This window comes from Poecilia reticulata, chromosome 18 (genome assembly GCF_904066995.2).
Source record: "Poecilia reticulata chromosome 18, P_reticulata-male-v2, whole genome shotgun sequence".
NCBI classification, from domain to species: domain Eukaryota; kingdom Metazoa; phylum Chordata; class Actinopteri; order Cyprinodontiformes; family Poeciliidae; genus Poecilia; species Poecilia reticulata.
In genome coordinates this window covers 18,088,170-18,110,292 of record NC_088847.1, presented here as the reverse complement: position 1 = coordinate 18,110,292, position 22,123 = coordinate 18,088,170, and the positions used below count along the sequence as shown (strand labels likewise).

The window sequence follows — 22,123 nt, the reverse complement described above, 5'->3', positions numbered from 1 at the left end:
ATGGCAAATTGATTCAGTTCAATTCAATTCAAAAATACCCAAGTATTGTTGTAACTCATCATCCATCTTTAAAGAGTTGTTGTGGATTGTGATGCTGTGGGCAGGAAGTAGCTCCATTAGCAGTCAATCTTGCAACGAATCTGAAGAAGCCTCTGTCTGAAGACTGTTTTTTCTAAGACATGCTAGCAACGTAATATCCAAGCAGCAGAGACGCTGTTCCACATTAATATGTCCTGGATGACATCTTAGGTTGTTGGCAAGTAATTCTAATCTATTTCATTTTAAATCTATGTCTGGCTGTATAATTAACAAGACATGCAGGGATACACTGCAGTTTGGGATATGATTATTGCCTATTATGATCAAAGGAAGAGATGGTTTCAGCTTCCTCCTTCTCTCTCTCCTCATTGGTTGTGCTCTGCAGTCATAAAGCCTCATTTTCAAGCCCTCTGGGTCATAAAGTTACTTTAGCTTTTGATACGCTAATCAGCTTCTCCCAGTTTAAAGATATAATGTGTTTTTGCTATGTTTACATATTGTAAAAAGAAAAAAAAGCTAAGAAAGATATGCTTCAACCAAAAATACAAAATCAGGACCAACATAACAGAGCTACTCCAACATGCTGCAACTATGAGCTGGGAGCAGTTGATTAGCATCACAAAAACTGAAATACTACCTGAACTTTGACCCCAAAACCCCAAGAACTTGAAAAGGAGGCTTCATGGATACAGAGCAGGACAAAGGAGGAAACTCAAACCATCTCTTCCATTGATTATGATAGGCAAAAATCATATCTCAGACCCCAGCTTTAACCACATGGCCAGACCGAGATTTAAGAAGTACAGTCAAATGCAAATGAGATCGATTGTTGTCATTCAGACCATGTTACTTTGGAATATTGTCTCTGTTACTCGGATATTGAGCTGTTCATATGTCATGATGGTCATAAGACATGAAACAACAGACTTTAGTTAGAGGCTTCTTCAGAATCGTTGCATGAATGACTGCTACTGGAAATCCTTCCTGCCCCTAGCATCACCATCCACGACTCGAAGGCACTTGGATGCTATGAGTTACTACGACATGCATATCCCTTTAACACAAATAAAGTGTATTTGAATTGAATGGCGATTAAATTACTAAGTAAAACAAACAAAATAGTCATTTTATTTTGAAAGACCGAGTCGTTTGGGTGTGATGACACAGTTCCCTTTCCGGAATCAGAAGCGGCGGATGTTGACAGCGACACCGCTTAGCTGTAATACTGGTGTCATAGTTTCACTTTGTTGTTGTCGTTGTCAAAAAACATGGCATCATCCAACTCGTTCAAACTCAGATGCTCCATCCCTGGCCACGAGATGGACGTGAGGGGACTGGCGACCGCCATTTTTCCAGAGGGAGCTTTCGTGTCGGTGTCCAGAGACCGAACCGGAAGGGTTTGGGTACCGAACTCCAGGTAGCTAGCATTAGCATTTAACCTCCTGCTTGCTAACTATGCTGCCAAGTTAACACTTTACGCCCCCTAACAAGTCATCTTCGGACGAAGGAATGCATCGAGACTTAAAAATAGCATTTAGAAGAAAACTTCCTCTCATAAGCTTCCATGTTATCACCTTCTTTGTTCAGTAACGGTTAGCAAGGAAGCTAACATTCGCTGAAATTAGCTTTGTCATTCATTCCGCTGCACCTGTCTGTGGTCGGGGTAATGCTGGAGAAGTTCGGCTTTTCAGTGGACGATCCCAAGTCTGAATAGTACGGGCAAAACAGACTTTAGTCGCTTGTTTTGGTCCATGAACATGCATTATTCTAAAGAGAGGAAAGATGGTGACTGTCATTTGGACTAATTCCCCCGAAAGCTGTGTTAATAAAATAATGAGAATATAATAGTGTTGGGTTCCGAACAACTTAAGAAATTTGTCTTAAAATTGGTTTGTCTTGGCATGCGAACAAAATAGTCATGATCTAATAGTCATGTAATGACAAATGCTGTTAAAGTGGTTATAAAAGTAACTTTTCAATTTATCCGGCCTAGATATAGGAGAGGCTTTCAAATATATTATTAATGTAGAAAGTTAAGGACTCAGACGAATGCCTGTGCATTTTACTTAAGTGTAATAACGTTGGTTTAACATTTCAGGCGTGGTCACTGATGAAAATGCATTACCTTGCAAAAATAGTAATACAGGTACTCTTTTGTGAAAGAGATTTGAAACATGGTTTGGGTTCAGCGGCTTTTTTCTGTTGCACTTAAATAAAATCCAGGGGCACCAAATGTTTTCGTATCTTACACAATTAGGAACTGGAATCCGCCTGTGTGTCACTTAAATCTCTATCAAATGCCCTCTATCAAACCTCTGAGGCCTTCACACAACAACCATCTTGGAAGACAAAGGAATACAGCAGACGGCCAGGGAAAATGTTGTGAATATTTTAAAGAAATGTGAGAACCAGCTTATGTATTCATCCAACAGATCCATGGGTTACCCCCCTAGATAACTACTTGCTTACAGAATGAAGATGTGTTATATTTTAGCGATTATGAGTTCTACAATCTGATTTATTTACAAATTATGTCCCTTTTTTTTTCATTTTTTTTTTCACTTTCCTCTCAACAGCCCAGATACAGGATTCTCTGAGATGCATTGTATGTCTGGACACTCAAATTTCGTATCTTGCGTATGCGTTATTGCACCCAGTGAAACGTACCCCCGAGGTCTGATTGCCACCGGTGGGAATGATAACAACATTTGTGTTTTTACTCTGGACCGGCCGCAACCCCTCTACACCCTGGAAGGTCACAAAAATACAGGTGAGTTTTCACTAATCTGTTCGCATCAAGAACGTTGACAATGCGTTTTGACTTCAAGTTTGTAATATATATATATATATATATATATATTTCTTTTTTCAGTTTGCACTTTGTCCTCTGGGAAATTTGGAACGCTTTTGAGTGGCTCTTGGGACACGACAGCCAAAGTCTGGCTCAACGAGAAGTGCATGATGACTTTGCAGGTATGCAAAGTTTTTTTTTTTTTTCAGGTTTTGTTTTTAATTGAAGCACTGAAAACCCAGTCATTCATTGAAAATATTCTGGAAAAACTCAGTTAATTAAAGTTGATTTAGATATCCTTCAAGCAAACACGTTATTTTTAATTTCCTTTTGGTTTGAATATTTAAAACTCTCCTATCTCTGACTCTCCCATCTCTGACTAAGTCCTAATTATCCTTGAGTGGCAGGTCAGTTTTATCTGATCAAGCTGTTCAATATTTTTTGTATTGTTATATTAGATGACCTGAAAACAGCCAGCTGAAGGTTTGCTTTGGAAGTGAAAGCTCATCTCTCTCTCTCTCTCTCTCTCTCTACAGGGACACACTGCGGCTGTGTGGGCAGTCACCATCCTACCTGATCAAGGCCTCATGCTTTCAGGATCAGCAGATAAGACCGTCAAGCTTTGGAAGGCTGGCCGATGTGAGCGAACGTATACAGGCGAGTCTTTTATCGAGCCACCTTCATCTTTCTTTTACTAGAAAGGTGCATTGTGTGTTTTTTCTTTTTATTTCACCTCAGAAGCATAGCTGAGCATAAAGTTGTATTAATAAATACATTTTATATGTAATTAGTGCCGCTGCTTTTTAATGTTTCACATTTTTGGCTGTAAATGAAACATTTCTGAATTATTCTTAGATTAATTTTCATTTTTCCTTCGTTCGTGAGGATACACATTTGGCATTGCTACTGAATTCATTGTTGTTGTTGTTTTTTAATAGTGAGTTAAAAGTTAAGAACACAAAGAGTTTGTAACACGAACTTTCCAAACTGTTCCAGCTGAACCAAATAATGCTAATGTAAGATAACAAAGATAGAATTTGGGAATGTAGTTGATAAATCATTTTTAAAAATTAAGGTTTTCACAAAGCAACTTTTCTATTACGGGTTATCACCAAACAATTTGAACTGCAGTTTTTTGTAAATCAATTTGTTTAAAAATATGCTTAAAAGTGATACAAGGAACCACATCAACGAAGAGCACCACAACTTTAAGATATAGTTGCATGAATAAGTATTCACATTGCTTATTCATTTTTGTTGAATTTTGTGTATTGTATTTTAATCATGTAATACAGCAACGCAAAGTGGTACGTAATCGTGAACAGTTCGGTTGGCTGCGCATGGTGGGAGTGTAATGCTTATCAAAGCTTATCTGTTTCACTTTAGGACATGAGGATTGTGTAAGGGGACTTGCAGTCATCAGCAACACAGAGTTTTTATCCTGCAGCAATGACACAAGTATCCGAAGGTGGCAGGTGACGGGCGAATGCATACAGGTCTACTACAGTCACACCAACTACATCTACAGCCTTGCCGTCTTCCCCGATAGTCAAGGTTTGTTCACTATATCCATGTTTCAGAGATTTGGATCCGTTCACGTGCAAACTGGCCCTGAATTATCATCTCAATTTGAGATTGTTTGGAATAAATTGAATGGTAAAAAGCTATGGAATACTAGGCGATTGCTTCATTTATCCCCATCAAGCTCCAGACAGACGAGCGATCGTCTATGGGGGGTGGGGGGGTGTTCTGGTTCACACAGCAAGATGATTATTTCGATTTTTCACCCGATTCTAATTTCTGACTATCTTAGGAATGCTCCGATTGTCATAATGACTCTAGAGATAATTTTATGAGATGTTTCTGGTATGTGTGGTGTGTTAAAAAAAATCTCTTGTGTGAGATTTCCCATTTGACATCTGAATGTTTTGTGAGTGAAATTTGTCAGTGTGCAGAGTGCAGTATCTGCCGTGTGGCTTCACACAAACCTGTTACACCTATGATTTTATTTATCAAATCGAACACTTTAAATCTTGCGATGTGAACACACAGAACAAAATGCTGTAATTCTGGACGAGGAATACTTTCTATAGGGCATGGGGGGAACTCAAAGAAAACAGACCAAGTTATTTACATTAAATGCGTTGTCCATTGCTCTGCCCAGAGAAGTGAAGCAGAGAAAACAAAGCCAGGAGCACTTACTATGAAAATACGTCTTCAATCTGACAGTAAATCTAATGCTGATGTGGTTTCGTCTCAGATTTTATAAGCACAGGAGAGGACAGATCGTTAAGGATATGGAGGCAAGGGGAGTGCTGCCAGACCATCCGCTTCCCGGCCCAGTCAGTCTGGTGCTGCTGTGTTCTGTCCAACGGCGACATTGCTGTTGGTGCCAGGTAATGTTGATGGTATTAGCCAATCCACTCTGAATGTTTGGTTTTTTTTTTTTTTAAATACTTGCTCTTCTGTTTTATTTTCTGAAATGCTTTCTCTTTGCCCACAGCGATGGCATTATTCGCATTTTTACGGAAGCCGAGGACCGCATGGCGAGCGCCGAAGACCTCCAGGCCTTTGAGGATGAGCTCTCCAAAGCCACCATAGACCCGAAGACGGGGGATCTCGGAGACATCAAACTGGAAGACCTTCCTGGAAGAGAACACCTAAACGAGCCCGGTAGGAATATATTTTTTATCAGATGGTATTGGTGCATTTTTTTAAATTTTTTTTACCCATGTTAGATTAATGTTAAATCTATTCCAGGGAATCGCGACGGGCAGACGCGTTTGATCAAAGACGGACAGAAGGTGGAGGCGTATCAGTGGAGCGTCAGCGACGGCCGCTGGGTGAAAATCGGGGACGTGGTCGGCGGCTCCAACCAGCAGACCTCTAAGAGCGTCATGTACGAAGGGAAGGTAAGACGACAAGCCGAGCGCCGCCGAGGAGAACGCCGCTGCCAGAGCTTTGACTGACGAGTCGCCTTCTGGCCTCAGGAGTACGACTACGTCTTCACCATCGACGTGAACGAGGAAGGGCCGTCCATGAAGCTGCCTTACAACGTGACCGACGACCCCTGGCTGGTGGCGCACAACTTCCTGCAGAGAAACGACCTCAGCCCCATGTTCCTCGACCAAGTTGCTAATTTCATCATCGAGAACACTAAAGGGCACGTGGTGGGTCCTGCTCAGATCGGTGGTGGCGATCCGTTCACAGGTGAGACAGTTGGTCGGAACTGGAACTCAGCTTCTGTTTCCCAAATTGAGTGAGTTTTACGTCTGATTTCAGACTTGTTAGTCAATTCAGTTTCATCATCAGTAACTATAAAATAGTAAGAAATAAGAGCCACGTTGTTTTTCTTGTTTTTCCTACCTTAAATGGTGCATTTCTTACATTAGAAGCACAGGTAACATCAAAAAACAGCTTTACAATTATTATAAAACGAAGACAAAACCATTGCGGATCAGACTTTTATAAAGGGGACAACAATCTGTGTGTTTTCTCTGGAGAATGTATATCTTTGCCTTTCCTATAAGTCGGGGTTCCTAAAGTGTGGCCCCCAAACTGCAGCTCAAGAATGATACAAATTTAACTTGTCTAGCCCAGGTGGCTGGTGCAAATGGAAACTTTATTTGTGATCGGGGAAAAATTATTAAAGATATATAATGGAAAATGTTAAGTACAACACAAAGTGTTTGGCTTTTTATGTCTAAGCTTAAATAACACGTACAGCCATGTCTATCCAGAGACTTTGCTACACCCAAATTGGCTTTTGGTTAATTTATTAAACGTGGCTAAATATAGCAAGCGTTTCGAAAGAAAAGTTTTGGATAAAAACAAACAAATGAAACAACTTTATTGGCCTGATTTTAATTAATTTATTTTTTTCCCCTACAAGAACTTTTGACACAACGATTTTGGCACACTTGACAAAAAGTTTGGACACCCCTGCTCTAAGCAGATGTCGTTCTAGACTTTTCCACGGTCTGTCATTTTGACTGACGTGGTCAAAAAAGTAGGCTGCGCATAGTTTCATAAATCCGACATAAAACTTTTCATTTTTGGAAATTACACACCAGAATCTATTCTGGTTTTTCACATGAGGCCCATTGTACTGTACATGTTCACCTTCATGGCTGAGATCTTACCTTTTAAACCGTTTGTGTATTTTTGTGGCAGGAGGATCTCGATACGTTCCTGGCTCATCTAATGACGACTCCGGCTTCGGCGCAGATCCTTTCACAGGTCAGACTGTTCCCTGCTGGGCTTTTTCACATTATGAGCGTTACTAGTGAATATGGTTCCACTGCCTTGGTTGTTCTGCTCACAGGCGCTGGGCGCTACATCCCAGGGTCAAGTTCCAACGCCAGCGCTCCCTCAGGTGTGGCAGATCCGTTTACTGGTGAGTTACTCTCTGGATCGACCGTCTGGAATATGAGAAACAATATCAGAAACAAGGGAGCTAAGCAGGTCATAAGCACGCACTAGATGTAAACTGTTTACTTTATATCCAGAAAATCTTTGAGGTTTTCCTTCATTTTAGTTCTTTGGCATATGAATAAACCAAAGCCTGCTTTAGTTTTCTACACATCTTCCCCTCTGACCTGTCTGATGTGTCACTCAGATTTATACTGAGATTGAATTGTGAAGTAAATGCAATCTTGCAGACTTCTGCAGGACATTTGTTTTCTTCAGAAATGGATTTTATCCAGTGGTTTTAGTGAAAAGGTTGTTGAATTTACTCCAAACATTTCGCTGAGAAAATAAAAAAAAAGATTTGTCATTTGTTTGTTGGATCTGTTATCTTGTTGGAAAAGCTTGCAGACCCACGAAAAACCATGTTGCACAAACTGTTTGATAGCCTCAGTAATCTGAATTTAATTCAGCTTTGGCACAACGTAGGATAAATCAGAAAACTGGTTACAGAGTCAGATTTTGCACTTACTGGACCCGACTCTCTGCTCTGCAGGAAAAGGCGCGTACTCCTCAGCAGGAGGACAGACCTCAACTAACATCTACTTCCCTAAAACTGACTTCGTGACCTTTGAGCAAGCCAATGCCCCTCAGATTGTCGGTGAGTTGCCTGAATGCAGACGTGAACATTTTGTCGCCGTTCTCGTTGCCATTCGTCGAGTCAAAACCTAAATCACAGCTGACATTATTGCTAACGTTGGTATTTCAGAGATTTAAACTCTTTTTTTTAACTCGCAAGTTAATGTTCCTTATGTTTTTGTCCAGGTGAAATATTGCACGCACTACTCAGTTTTTAACTTATTTAACGTTTAATCTGTAATCTTACAAAGGCAGAGAGATGAGTTTCAAGTTGAAAATTGACTAAATCTTCAGTCGTAAAAAGTCACATTTTGTTTCATAGGAGAAATGATTTCCCTTCCTAATGGTTGTTGTTTTGCCTGTTTCCAAAGCCAAGCTTAAGGAGCTGAATGAAGGGGCCCCTCGGGAGCACAAGCTCTCTGACGACACCATGGAAAGCCTGGAGCAGCTGCTGCTGGTGGTGTGTGGGGCCAACTCACCTGAAACTCCTCCTACCATTCAGCAGATCAGCCTCCTCTGGAAGGTCTCGCATTGGCCTGAAGGTAAAAAGTCTTTTTATTTTTCTAGTTTGTAGGAATTGATTTATTTTCAATCACAACAAAACAAAAGAAAAACACTCTATTCTACTTTGTTTTTCCTTTTTTTTTTTTTATTGTAGATATTGTGTTCCCTGTCTTGGACATCTTGAGGCTGGCGGTGCGCCACCCGCAGGTTAACGAGAGCCTCTGTGGCGAGGCAGAAGGCGTCCAGCTGTGCAACCACCTGCTGAGCCTGATGATGCCCGAGGGTCGCCCCGCCAACCAGCTGCTGGCGCTGCGCACCCTGTGCAACAGCTTCAGCGGCAGACACGGCCGAGCTCTACTGGTGTCGCAGCGCGAAGCCGTGCTGTCGCGCGCCGCCGACCTGGCCGCCGTCTTCAACAAGAACATCCACATCGCCCTGGCAACTTTGGTGCTGAACTACGCGGGCTGCTTTCACATTCAGCCCGACCTGGACGCCAAGGCTCAGTGTCTGTCCGTGGCCAGCAGGGCCCTGGAGACGGTACAGGACAAGGAGGCTATATTTAGGCTGCTGGTTGCCTTGGGAACCACGGTGGCCTCGGACCAGACGGCCCAGGACTTGGCGCGCTCCCTGGGCGTCGGCTCTCAGATTTCCAAGTACTCCACAGTGTCGGAGCCGTCGAAACTGGGCGAGTGTTGCCAGCTGGTTTTAAAAGAACTGCAATGATGAGAAGAATTAGAGATAAGAGGAGCGCTTCTTTCTGATTCTCTGTTCTCCTTATACAGTCTGATTGAGATGGAATTACTACACTTGTATGGCCTGCAATAAAAAAGAGCAAACTTTCTTTATACATTTAGTCTGTGTTTTATTCCTACAGCCTGCCACCTGTTTTTATTTATATAAGAAATATAATGATATACCTTATAAAGTTCAAGTTTACAAATTATCCTGCTACACTTTAACTTTGACCACACATGCAGGAAGTGCAAGGAAAATACAGATTCATATTGGAGCCAAAGTCCTCTGAGTCACCTGAATGTTGAAATTTCTGCCCTTTGTCACCGTCTTCTTTCATAGTACAGTACGCCACTGTGTGTGGGGTGGGGGATGGTTAAATGTCTGGGACTGAGAAGTGTTCCCCTTTTTTTTAAAAAAAGAGATTGTTTTATAGAATCATGTGGAGTAGAGAGATTGTCTGAGGAATGCAAAAAAGATGTGATATTTTCTTTGAAAGCGGAAGTATAGAGAAAATGTTTGAAGTTGCTCTGTGTGTTGGTGAATCAGAGCACGATGGGTGTCTGGAGAGGTACAGAACCTATAAGATTTAGTGTCAGAATTACACTGGTGCTTTTGTAAAAAAAAAAAAATTGTTTTCAATACCGAATTATTATATTCAGAATAAAGGTTTGAGTTGTACACAAAGTTATTGGTGAAATTATCCCAGCGAACTATAAATCAAGTTTTTTTCCCAAGAAAAATGGATGCTTTTATTTTACAGGCATTGAAAAACAGAAAAAGAATTCTGACTCATATAATTCTGAACTTTTATCTCAAAATTCAGACTTTAACTCAGAATTCTGAATTAGCGTCAAAATTACACACTTGTTTTTGAAAGAAAAAAAAACGCTAATTGTTTTCAGTACCTAATTATTATTTTCAAAATTTTAATTTTTTTCACTTTTCCATTTAGAAAACGTGAATGAAATATACAATTAATAAAAAAAATTATACGTACTAAGGCGGGGGTGGGAAAAAAACTAGATGCTTTATTTTAGAAGCTCTTCCACCACCGGATGTACTTTCAAACAACATCCGGGTAATGATTGAAAAAAAATTGGCGGTTTGTGTTCGTGCTGCTGTCCTGTTCCTGCATCTATACGAGAAAGATTGAAACAAATGGCCTTCTAGACGTTGTTTTCAGGGGTTGTGAGTGACACGGGGGCAAAAATAGTTAGTGTCCTAGGTTTTATTGTAATTTCGAGTGAATTAAATGTTTGGTTGTTTTTTTTTATCTCACTTTTAGTTGAGAGTAAACGTTGAAGTTATAGTTAGCTGACACGGTAGCTAGCAGTGGTTTGTGGGTGCTTAAAGAAGACAAAGCAGACTGCTCCAGCTCTGAGTCATGGCCAACCCGAACCCAATGCAGAAGAAAAACGGACAGTATCTGTGGTTTGCTCTCCTCGGTTTGGGATTTCAGCCAGTCAACATCAAACATCTCAACCTTGGACCGTAAGTTTAGTATTTTTAGTTGACGAGAACCAGGACGCTTAAAGTCGTTGGTTTTACTTGGGTTAAAGCTTAGCACATTGCTTAAAGATTCTTTAAAACATATTTTATGGTTTGAAATACACTTTGTGATTTCTGAAAACTCAAAATGCAAACATACAAACGTTTTTTTGTTTGTATGTTGACAGCCTTCGGTGGAGCCCTGTTTGAAACGCTGATCATATCTGTTTTATGTTTTCACAAATTTGTCACTCTTATTTTGGTGCAACTTCGAGTTTAACTCATGAAACTACCTTCGATTTCAAACTAGTCACTGAAATAAATGGTTTCTTCCAAAACAGAAACAACTCTTTACGTCCTGAAATGGATGCTAACTGTCGTCTTTAATGTTTCTGGTCGAGCAGGAACATGTTCAACAAACCGAACAAAGAAGCCTTCTACCTGGTCATCCGTTTCCTGTTGGAGAAACTCAACCCTGCTCGCTTTCATGAATCGTACAGGTAAAAGGTAGAATATGTGATCAGTTATTGATGCGCAATAAAGATTCTGTAATATAAAGGATGTACTTTGTTTTAGGCACTGCTGGCCTGTTGTGAATCACAAAGCGGATGCTGAGTTCCGGAAGGTTACTTGTACCTGGCTGCGGGAAATCATGGTAAAATCTGTAGTTTAGATAGTATTATATATTAATGCTAATGTTCAAACATTTAAAAAAAGGAGGAAAAGCAACTTACAATGAATTCTACTTAAAACTTTTTTTTTTTTGAAGTTTCATTTAATTTTAGTTCAGCCTTACTTCCTAAAAATGAAGTGTTCACATGCTTTGCCCTGTGTGATTTACTCCAGGATGAAATGGCCAACGCTGGATCTAAAGTGGTGATGTCATTGTTTCTGTCCCCTGGTGGTCCCAAGTTCGTCAGCTTGATGCTTTATTTGGCCACCCATGTGATGCAGCAGGACATGAAGACGTTTGTCACAGGTAGGGCTTGTGGAGAACTCTGCCATCAATTAACCCGCTCTCTGCAGCTTATGGTTTTCCTTCCAATAGAACTGCAACTTCCTGTCTCGTTGTTGTCAGATAAGAGTTGGGCTCCTGAGGCCGCAGCCATGCCTGCGTCCACCCCACATATAGCAGTGGAAAGGCTGAATCTGGTGCGCAGCAGGTTTCTGAAAGCCGCAGTGGATCAGGATCGTTTTCTCCATGACTACCAAAGACGAGCTCAGTAAGTCGTTCAACCTCGCATCAGAGAGGTTTCGTTGTTTTTCTCATTTTTGTGTTTTTTTTTTTTTTTTTTTCTTTAAATTTGTTTAGTTTTACTTTGTTTCTTTCATCACCCGTTCAACATAATTTAATCAGGTGGAGGTCACTGTGTAGCAGCTGGAGCTGTTTTCAATCGACAAACTCCACCCACACACTCTTTTGTTTTAACAGCAGCCGTTTCCATTCAGCGTCAGCAGGCATTGGAAAACGTCTTCCTTTGTTGTCTTTAAACTGTTTTATTTGGATTTAAAGCTTTGACTTGCACTATCTATGCAGGATATTATTGACTGTGTTGTTTTTATGCATATCTTCTATTTCTGTTTTAAATTTCAGGGCCCTGGTTAAGTCCATGAGAGACCTCAAAGTGGATGGTTCCAAGTACGATCAGCTCCTAAAGTAGGTTGAATTTGTTTCCTTGGAAGTTTCTGCCAGTTGTTCTGCGTCACATTAACGAGGGTTTTCTTCCTCTCAGGCGTCACGTTTCTGAAGCTCCCTGGGATGCGGATTCCTTCTCCGAGAAGATTAAAAAGGTAGGGGATGTTTTTTACACAAGCATGAAGCATGTTAGTGCAGATTCTGCCTTTCTAAATCGGAGCTAATGTTGCCAGGTGTGAAGGGATGCAGTGATATTTTTTTTCTTTTTTTTTTTTTAATTTATATATCTCATTGTTTCTACTTTTATGATAGCTTAAATTTATCACCTGTTATGTTTGAAGTATATTTTTAGCATTTTTATGTCATTCTGGTGTTTCCTCATCTGTGAATGATTGCATGATTACATTTGTTGAGAATTTCAGTGATTCTTTGTACATTTATTTTAAATACTTTATAAAACTTGTGTTGCGTTTGACTTTGTGAAAAGTTGCATTAAAAATAAATAAAGTTGAACCAAAGCTCCAGTCGCCCCCTTTTATTATTATTTTTTTCTCCCCCTGTAAGGTTCGTTCTTTGTGGTCAGCCATCGAAGGAATGCTCTCTGCTATCAAGGAGCAGCAAGCGGCGGTGGAAAGCGTTTTGAGAGGGGACGTGGATCAGCACATCCTGGATGGGACAAACCGAGTCCTCAAGCTTCCTCGTTGTCTGCTGGACAGAATCGAGCGTCTCCCACATCAGGTGAGAATCGGAGTAAACGGGTGGATTTGTGTTTGTTAGCGTTAGCATCATGATGCAGCCGTTCAAGACGGTTCAGAAGTTTGCAAATTCACTCTGGGATGAATATCTAAATTTTTTTGATGCAATGATCATTACATTAGGAGGAAACTGGCTGGGTTGCTGGGAGATTTTGTTACAGGAGGAACCATTTAATGGTTCTTGTAAAGGGAAAATGACCCAGAGCATGCCACCATTTTACAATTTTTTTTCTTTTTCTATATTTCTTATGAAAAATTACAGATGGCAGTACTTAGTTTCCAGAATTTTTATTTTATTCATCCCTTCTGGGAGTCTACCTGAATTGCTGCAGGTCGACTCCAACTAAATACAAGATGGCGGCTCTGGTTGGGCTGGCAACACTGAACTACTGAAGAAATGCAGATTTTCCAAAAATCTTCAACAGAAAATTAAACTTGATGGAAATTGATAAACTTGCGTGCTTATAGTTTCAGTATTCCAGTGTTGGATTTGTTTCATCCTCTGTTCTACTGGGGTTCTGTTCTTCTAATGTGTAAAAATGCAATAATCTAAACAAAAACAAAAAAAATCTCATCTCTCCCTCCCAGTTAACTTCAGGCAGTGTGTATGAGGCGGGCCAGCTGAACCTCCTGTGTGTGATGGAGCTGTTGAATCACGCGCTGCAGCTCCTGAAGGAGGAGCGGAGTCGGGTCTGTCCTGCTGCAGAGCCCCCGCCCGCTGCACGCCGCCTTCAGGAACATTTCCACCAGATGTCCCGGGTGCTGCAGGACCTGCACCTCATCAGGTCAGCACTGTTGACTCAGTTGGGAAGCACTTAAGTCAGCTTCTGTTTTTAATGTGCTCTATAAAAGTCACAGAAGTTTTTGTTCCTTTTCTTTTTTTCCCTTCTGTATCTAAAAGTCGGGCATTCTTCTGTGTCATTTCTTCAGGCAGAAACTTTCCAAAGAGGAAATTCCAGAAGTCAGGAGTGCCATCACGGCGCTTCAGGCAGAATGGGACCAGAGGTGGATGCAAACTCTGAAGGAAAAACCTCTCGTGTCTTTCCTGAATGAAGATCCTGTGAGTTGACCCTCCAGACTCTGACAGGATTAATTTATCATTTTTATCCAGTTCCACATCACCCTGCAGCAGGATCTTTATTTATGTTTTCTTTTAGGCTCTCAGTTTCCTCTCACCGATGGCTCCGTTGTCTTTTGAACCGGCTCCTGAGGCTTCTTTCAGCCATAGCGTCTTTTCTCAGTTTCCTGCAAAATTTCTTGGTGAGAAAAGTTGGAATACTTCTCCAAATCAGTGTTGTTGTTGTTTTTTTTTTTTTAAATGTATTTATTTTTAATTGCTTGATTTCAGAAGATGAGCCTGCAGAGATCGAGTCGACGGAAGATGTGAAAAGACGTCTTGACATCAGAAGGTAAGCCGGCCGAGCGGCCGCCGATGGGAGGCGGATACCTGGACAGACCCGAGTGGTGGCCTGTCCGTCACTAGCCCTCCCCAGAGCATCCCTGCTTTCTGATGACCGCGGCGAATTGAGAGAAATCGCCACGGACAGATACGGAGCAGACACTCTGACATGTTTTTTTTTTTTTTTAAATCAGTCCTAATTACTCTTTTTAAACATTGAAGACTAGTTTTTTTAAAATGTGGTACAGAATATCCGGCTCAACTAAAAACCGATTAAACAAAACGAACATGCGCTGCTTCCAGAATTGTTCACGCCCTTAAACTAGAGCCTTAAACATTATGTTTTGAAGACGATCAAAAATGTTGACACTTGATCAATGCACCCCAGATGATTGCTCTCCAGCTGCCTCGTTGCACCAGGTTAACTTTACCTGACCTGGAATGCATGATTTATAAAAATTGGGGGAATTCTTGAGCACAGCATATTTAAAAATTATACCTTTCTTAGTTCCTCTGAAAGTCATGTCATCCGTCAAGTATCGAGGGCAAACGTGTCTCTGGATTGGCTTTTTGACACTCCGCCATCACCGCCGCAAAAGCCTTCAGCTGTCCCGTCACCGCTGCCGCCTCGGGTTAGTGCTGCTTTAAAAACCCAATTTTCTTGGCTTTTCTCTGTGTTTTCATTACATCTTTCATCATTCACGCCAGGCCAACATTTGCAAGACGACCCATCAGAAGGTGGCGCCACTGAAGACAAAAACTGAGATTTTAGACTTGGAGCATGAAAACCTGGCTGATCAGGTGCGTACAGATGGCTGCTGTCAGAATATGATTACATGATCATTTTCAGCAATGCTGTACAATTGTTTCTCATTAGTTTGCAGACGCTGTAACTACGACCAGTCCTGAGGCTGGAGCGAGGGGCTTGGAGGGTCTCCTCAGCACCCTTCAGAGGGATCCCTTCGCTGCTAGGAAGCAGCTGCCGCGCACACCGGAGAGCTTGAGTGAGTTAAAACGTCTCCACTCCTGATCTCTGGTTGCAATATGAAACGTTAAAGAGTTTGATGTATTCGCCTGGGATTTGTGTGACAAACCAAATATAAAGTAGGGAAATTGATACTTTAAAGGTCTTCAATTTAGTTTTAGGTCTGGACTTTGACTAGACCAGGGGCCTGCAACCTGTGGTTACAGAACCACAGGGGACCCCTTCACTTTTTACAAAATAGGAGAATGGATTTTTGATTTGGGATCCAACAGGAAATTCTTTTTTTTTTTTTCTTCCGTCCAGAGTTTTTCCGTTTGTACCGATGCAAAATCTACTTTTAATTTCAACAGATTTTTAAAAGTAACTGGCTTCGTACTATGCTGACCTATCAAAGGCTCGCATCATTTTCTTAGAATTGTGTAATTTTTCTAAAACCTGAAAATTCAGTCACTTTAGTTTAATTCGTATTAATTTTTATGCATTCATTTTTTTTCTAAATATGTAGAAAAAAATTCTACATATTTAGAATTTATTTTTTATTTTTTTGCACTTCTAGGTGGGTTTGATTTTGTAGGTTTTGAGGCAAAAAGTGGCTCTTTAAACCTAAAAGTTTTCTGACCCTTGGACTAGGCCATTCTAACATATGAATGTGCTTTTAAACAAACTATTCCATAGTTTGCGCCGCTGTCAGCTGAACCTCTGCCTCAGGTCTTTGGCGGTCAGATTGTCTTAACTTTGTCCCTGCTGAAGGAAGGCACAGCATGATGCTGCCACCTCCTATGGTTCATTCACTGTCGTGAAATCTTGTAATATGGCAAACTGCCTTCATAACATGTTTTGAACTCAAATATTTTTCTTTGTACTTCTTTCTTTTTGAAGTAATGAATGTGAAAAGCTCCTGGAGAAAAGCCGTAGAAGAGGACGAAGCTAAAAAAGCGTCCTGGTCGGCCGAGCTGCAGGACAGCATAACGGACCGACTCAGTCCTGTCGGCCGGCTGCGGGACGCCGTCCCCGACGCTTCCGCCCAGACGCCCGCAGATCACGGCAGCTCCTCTTTCTGCAAACGGCTCGTCTTCCCAAAGTCTCCTCCCCTCTGGGACACCTTGAACGCCGAGGCCCACGACAGCCCGAGCGGCACCGGCAGCAGCGCCATTCAGTTCAGCCTCGACCACGAAACCCTGCCCGAAATCCCGAGCTGCGACAGCCTGGACCTCGAGGACGAAGCTGTGGCTCTGACGAGCGAGGAAGACGAAGAGGCGCTCGTCCCCGCCTCGAAGACGAAGCTAAAGCAGACCTCGCCGGATTACAAGACGTCTCGTGCGGAGGACGGCTGGTTGGTTGAACCTGCAGCATCAGATGGGAAACGCAACAAGGTGTTTTCTCTGGACTCGCCAGATTCACCGCCAGCGAAACAAGAATACAGCCTGCCGACTCTGATCACCTTCTCCCCGATAGATGACATGAAATGTTAGCCGCACTTAAGAGAAACCTCCTTGTTCCATTTTAAAGTTTGGACTCTTAATTCTAATTTGTAATATGAAATGTATATAAATGTAATAATTAAATGTCTGTTGCACTCTGGCTCGGCTCTAATTTGGGCTGAGTTAATAATCCATGAACTGGTTCAATAAACATTGGTTAGTTTCTAACCTGTAGCTCAATGTGGAGGAAAATGTGAATAAAATAAACTTTGCAAATTTAAAACTTGTGTTGAGCTAATTTCACTGAAGCTTTGCAAAAAAAAAAAAAAAATTATTGAACTTATTGTTCACTTTAGGTGGGAGGCTGAAACACCTGAGAGCAAATCGGTGAAGGCCTGGATATGTTCATACCAACCCTCTTAAATTAAAGTTTAAATCAAAGGCAACTTGAAGAGGCCGTGACACTTGTTCCTCTTGTAGTTCCCCCCTTTGGAAGATGGGGGGCGTGAGAAGCTGCAGAAACAAGGTGGCGTATTAAAAAGTCAAGGTGGCGCAAAAACCCGAGAGAAAACAGGAAGTGCATATTACACATTCGTCTCGCCTTGGATTTTAACTTTAAGCGAAAGTTACTGCTACTGTGTAAATTAAAAGCGTTCCATGTTTACCACATGCGACAGATAAAACTGATTTTATTTTATTTTTTTTTTTTTTACAGTTTTTAGACTGGCTGTTTAAACGAGTAGAATAATTCTTTAAAACGCTACAGATTTGGAAATATATCCTTGTCCCACATTGGGAAGTTCGTGTACAGGAGCGACAATCAACATGTTCACACAAAAGTATAAAAATCATGAAACGAAATTAGCATGGCGTACAGTAAAGACAGCACAAAATACTACAGTTAACAAAAACGGCATATTCCGATCCAAGGAATATGCAAGTGGGTGTTAAAGAACAACAAAAAATGCATTAAAAGACAAATTACAATATGTAAAACATAAAACTGCAGCGGAAATGTGTTCAGCACCTAGACAGCAATGAAATTATTCAGAATTGATCATTTAAATTTGGAGCAAAAGATGAGAAGCAGATAAGCAGAAGTCAAAACTCATCACAGGCGGCACGAGTCCTTCAGTTTCTTTTTTTAAAATTATTATTTAATCATTTCTTTCCTTGGTTGAAGTGGTTATGCAACAGCTAATATAAATGACCCTTTCAGGTTTCATCGTGACGAGCTTTTTCCTTTTACTAACAACCTAAACAGTCCCACAGCATGACAGGTGCACCACCTTTCTTGGCAGTTCAGTGTTGTAACGTTTCAAAGCCTCACTTATTTCTCCAGAAAATCCCAGTCTTAGTCTTTGTCTGACTATAAGACTTTTCTCTACAGGGAGTTACATTTTTGGAGCAGCGGTTTCTGTTCTTGGCCACCACGCTTGTTTCGCTCTGAACACTCGCCAGTGTTTCAGCAGCTTCCAGTGAATTGTGGGATTGAAACTTGGTGGTTAACTTGTTCCTGAAAACTGAAGCAAATTCCCTTTTTCCTCAGAGAAAAGGTTTGGCGTTCTTACAGTGCAGACCTTCCCAAAGTGGTCACGAATCTGAACCACGAGTCAAGATCTTGGCTCCAAAATACTTCTACGGCCGAGGTAAGCCTACAACTATACAGCTAGAATGTTGTCGTCTTATACAGAAGAACTTATAAATTACGCTTTATTTTAAGCGTATTATAAATGAAATTTCTAACTGGATTGTGAAATTTAATTATATCATGAATTACTAACACATTATATAATCCTAGGTAACTTATTCAATACTTAAAAAAATTTTTTTTTTATTCAAAGCAACACAACATTATTCATTGATTTGTTTAATTTCCCTTTGGGATCAATAAAATATTTATGAATAACTGAATTGAATTTGTAGGACTGTGCTACTTTTGGGCCTTGATACAACAAAAAGAACAAAAGCTAAAAATGAATAAAGTCTAAAAAAAAATTGCATAATAAACGTATAAAGAACGATTAGATCATTAACAATTATTTTTTTGATACCACATAATGAATTCAGATTTTAATTAATAATTGTGGACTTCAATTATGTGATCAATTATTGGCGTATTCGCATTATGCTAAACAATTAATTAAATGCATTTAAAATGTAAAGTGACTCAAAGATTATTATTTTTTATTGAATTTATTTATTGCGATGGATTTGCGACCTGTCCAGGGTGTACCCCGCTTCTAGCCAGTTGATCAAAAGGTATATATTTTTTAATTTAGTCATGTAGCATAAACTAATAAAGACTGTTTAAAATAAATTGTACACTATTTGTTTGGTTATTCAGAAGAATTCCCCCTCCCGATGAAAACGTTTGCATTTTATTTTGAAAAGAACTTCCGGAAGCACCCGGTCGTACGTACGCCGGCTTAGTAACAGTTTTGGCAAGTAGCCCGTGTCAGTTAAAGCGGGGACAGGCTGTGGCCGCTCCTCTTCGCTGGGCGGTTCCAGGCTGAAAGAGAGAGAGGGGCGTTTAGGAAGAAAGATCGCCTACAAAACTATCAGCGCAGCCACAAAACATGGCGCCTACCTCCGCCGACAACTTCAGATGAAAGTGTGAGAAGAAGTGGCCTGCAAACTTTGATAGGAGTACAAGAACCAGCAGCGGCTTCTCTCTGCGCACAAAGTCCTCGTCGAAACGGAATACATAAAGCGGTGAAACAGCAAGTTGCCTCCATGTCAACATAGTCTCCTGTTGCAGCGTAAACAGCTGGTGAGTTCTCACGTTTTACAATATGGCGCAACTATTGACTAAACGGGAGTAAATTGCAGGGATTATAAATGGTAACGGAAGTATTTTAAGGAGACTGTTGTTGCTTGTCGGTTGACTTCGGTTGTTGCGTCTCCACTTTTCACCGCGGAAAGAGAGACGGGCAGAGCCACGTATCTCCGCTCAGGAGGAAACTGGCTTTGTTTTGGCCGCGGCGGTGTGTGCTTCCTGCATCGGCGTTGACCTAGTTATGTGTTCGGATGCAACAGTTGGGAACCCAGGAGCCCTTCTTCCTCCTCCTCCTCCTCCTCGGGCCCTCCTTGACGCCTGATAATCTGCCTGTCTGAACCTCCGCAGGTGTCTGCTCTCAGGCGCGATCCCACTCTGAACTTCCTGCTTGAGTTTTAATACAACCTTGTGTAACTTATCATTAATGCCAGGGAGGTGTTGATGTTTAACTACGGTGGGAGCTGTGCACATGATGAGGAACTGTTAACTTCCTTTTGAAGTGAGCGACTAGCTTTAATCCAGGTAATCATCAGTCTTTATGCTGCTCTATCGGTCTCCGGGCTAAAAGTTATCTTGCCCGAATAGATGCTGACGCTGACCTATAAAAGCTTGAATTTATTGATGTTGTTTTTTTCTTAAACAGTTACTAAAATTATACCAATAAGGTCAACCCCGGTAATATTTGGATACATGGTTCTTAGTCTGTTGCAGAGAAGCACTTTTTGTTGCCATCAAGATGTGCTTGGCATAATTCTGACTCCATATTTTTCCACGGTGTCCTGGTCTCCCTGACTGACTTCCTAACTATATGCCCAGATCGATATTTAAAGAGGAGCAGCAAAAGCAAATGAGGTGTTACTACTACTGATGTCTCTACTGCTCGGATATTGAGCCAGTCATGAATCTGTCGCACAACAACCTGAGGCTTCCTCGGGTTTGCTGGAACACTGACTGCTACCTGAGCATCACCATCCGCGGCGATAACTTCGTAATGATGAGTTGCGACAATATTTTAATTTCCCTTTGGGATAAGTAAAGTATTTTTAAATGAATTTAAAACTCCACAGTTAATGATGCCCGTGCTGACAAGTCTGCGCTTCTGATATGCACTGATGATGCATATAGTTCATGTAATCATGCGAGTTTGGGAAGCTTTTGTTCTCAACTGTGACTGTGTGGGAGAATAATGAGGGCAAATGCTATTAAACCCAGAGCCAAGGTGCCTCGGCTCTTGAGTTTATGCCAGCCGGCATGAGTGGAAGCCCCAAGGGTAGATTCCTTCTTGATCCTCCTCATCGTAGCGTCGGTTATTTATGTGTGTGTGTGTGTGTGCCATTTCCTGGTGTATTGTGCAATAAGCATTCCTGGTTTTCTGAATGTGTCGTGCCTTGGCACCTGAGGTTGCTGCAGGAATGTTGCATCCTGACAGGATAATCGTGGAGTGTGAGAAACGCTGAACTCGGAGAGCAAATGCCACGTAGAAACACACACACACACACACACACACACACACACACACACACAGCAATAACTCCTCAGCCGACCTCGGCTCGGCTCGACGGGGGATGGAAAAGAGGAGTGGACGGACGTAGGGACGGTTGTTCTGCGTCGCTCTGCCACAGGCTGCAGGTGGAAAGTGGGTCATGGCTGCGCTGTGGCTTTGTGTACATTGAACTTGCACTTTGTCACCGTCGCCGCTTGTCCTAAGCCTCTGTCAGGTGACTAAGGAAATGAAGTGGGCTGGATAATGGAGCAGCGGGAACAAGAATAAGAAAAAGAAGAAGTAGTTTCCAAGGCAGAAGTCAAATATGGATCTGGATGAGTGAGGGCGTCGCCTCAGGTAGTTGTTGCGGAAGAATGAGATGCAAATTCTAATTTGAAGTGGTTGGTTTTGAATTTTGGCTCACATTTCAGTTGCTTTAGTCAGATCTCAATTATTATCCCTCAGATAGCATAAACCATCTACAGCAATTCTCGCATCCAACTGCAGATTCTTTTGGTATGGAAGTCTAAATGTACACCTATAAGTTTTAAAAAATGTCTATATTTTCCAAACCACTGAGATTAAGACCAAATTAGCTCCTACAGATTTAAAGGAGAAGAAGAGCTATGCTCAGAAAGAGACCACCGAATGGGGAGTTAAATGTTGCTTTTACTGCTCTGTGTGTTTTTTTCATTTTTTTTTTTTTTATCAAGAAAGCATGTGCTTGAACAGGGACTTTCAGACACTCACTGCAATAATGGTTTCATTATTACACTCACCTGCGCCTTAACTTCCTTGCAAAAAACCAACAAAAAAACAAAACCAAACTCCCGATTTGATTCAATGAATGATTCATTTCTCAAGAAATCGAATTCATCTCGATGCGTTTCACTGTTTCGAAATGTTAAGCACTTATTTCTCATTGTGGAAAGATGAGTTTAGCTCTTTTTCTTTCATTCAGCTGTTCAAAACCAAGTAGATTTAATATATAAAAAACATACAGCTTACGTCACGTTAACAAATATTCCAATTCATTACGCGTTCCATATTTTATTATGTTAA

General features: G+C 41.2%; 3 protein-coding genes, 1 long non-coding RNA gene and 1 other non-coding gene across 9 annotated transcripts in view; 4 read left to right on the top strand and 1 right to left on the bottom strand.

Annotated features, from left to right (window-relative positions):
• Positions 1-1,197: 1,197 nt before the first annotated feature.
• plaa (phospholipase A2-activating protein) lies at positions 1,198-9,225 on the top strand. Of its 2 annotated transcripts, none has more exons than XM_008435871.3 (14): positions 1,198-1,456; positions 2,616-2,809; positions 2,912-3,012; positions 3,367-3,487; positions 4,217-4,384; positions 5,091-5,226; positions 5,334-5,503; positions 5,591-5,742; positions 5,821-6,040; positions 7,004-7,069; positions 7,155-7,226; positions 7,794-7,898; positions 8,248-8,418; positions 8,535-9,225. In XM_008435871.3, the coding sequence occupies exons 1-14, from the start codon at positions 1,308-1,310 to the stop codon at positions 9,101-9,103; spliced, it is 2,394 nt and encodes a 797-aa protein (XP_008434093.2). In that variant the 5' UTR covers positions 1,198-1,307; the 3' UTR covers positions 9,104-9,225. The 2 variants fall into 2 exon arrangements, with proteins under 2 accessions (XP_008434093.2, XP_017165753.2); XM_017310264.2 differs by lacking the exon at positions 1,198-1,456 and adding an exon at positions 1,482-2,440.
• A 949-nt stretch (positions 9,226-10,174) lies between these two features.
• Positions 10,175-17,082, top strand: haus6 (HAUS augmin-like complex, subunit 6). Of its 2 annotated transcripts, none has more exons than XM_008435870.2 (16): positions 10,175-10,606; positions 11,008-11,103; positions 11,180-11,258; positions 11,450-11,582; positions 11,682-11,826; positions 12,198-12,260; positions 12,337-12,394; positions 12,804-12,977; positions 13,583-13,779; positions 13,925-14,054; positions 14,152-14,254; positions 14,346-14,403; positions 14,902-15,025; positions 15,102-15,194; positions 15,271-15,397; positions 16,258-17,082. In XM_008435870.2, exons 1-16 carry the CDS (start codon positions 10,500-10,502, stop codon positions 16,848-16,850), a joined length of 2,280 nt encoding a protein of 759 aa, XP_008434092.2. In that variant the 5' UTR covers positions 10,175-10,499; the 3' UTR covers positions 16,851-17,082. The 2 variants fall into 2 exon arrangements, with proteins under 2 accessions (XP_008434092.2, XP_008434091.2); XM_008435869.2 differs by having other exon boundaries at positions 14,343-14,403.
• LOC145548992 (small Cajal body-specific RNA 8) lies at positions 14,428-14,558 on the top strand. Its single transcript, XR_014084936.1, has one exon.
• An 866-nt stretch (positions 17,083-17,948) lies between the features above and the next one.
• On the bottom strand, positions 17,949-19,527 carry LOC103480712 (uncharacterized). Its single transcript, XR_536149.2, has 2 exons — positions 19,390-19,527; positions 17,949-19,311 (listed from the first exon to the last, which is right to left on the bottom strand). It is a non-coding gene; the product is annotated as an uncharacterized LOC103480712 (long non-coding RNA).
• dennd4c (DENN/MADD domain containing 4C) overlaps positions 19,306-22,123 on the top strand; it is a 39,007-nt gene continuing 36,189 nt past the window's right edge. For 2 of the 3 annotated variants that reach the window (XM_081599002.1, XM_008435868.3), the window contains exon 1: positions 19,306-19,572. The gene's annotated coding sequence lies outside the window, so the exon portion shown is untranslated. Of the gene's footprint in view, positions 19,573-20,076; positions 20,101-22,123 lie in introns of those variants that run through there. The other variant, XM_017310555.2, reaches the window with a different exon arrangement.

Excerpts from the sequence above, each read along its gene's own strand:
- haus6 (XM_008435869.2), top strand. The coding sequence starts at position 10,500 with ATGGCCAACCCGAACCCAATGCAGAAGAAAAACGGACAGTATCTGTGG. Across the intron at positions 13,780-13,924 it reads CAGGACCTGCACCTCATCAG|GCAGAAACTTTCCAAAGAGG; the intron begins GTCAGCACTGTT and ends TCATTTCTTCAG. Across the intron at positions 14,055-14,151 it reads CTTTCCTGAATGAAGATCCT|GCTCTCAGTTTCCTCTCACC; the intron begins GTGAGTTGACCC and ends GTTTTCTTTTAG.
- plaa (XM_008435871.3), top strand. The coding sequence starts at position 1,308 with ATGGCATCATCCAACTCGTTCAAACTCAGATGCTCCATCCCTGGCCAC. Across the intron at positions 5,227-5,333 it reads GACATTGCTGTTGGTGCCAG|CGATGGCATTATTCGCATTT; the intron begins GTAATGTTGATG and ends CTTTGCCCACAG. Across the intron at positions 6,041-7,003 it reads TGGTGGCGATCCGTTCACAG|GAGGATCTCGATACGTTCCT; the intron begins GTGAGACAGTTG and ends TTTTTGTGGCAG.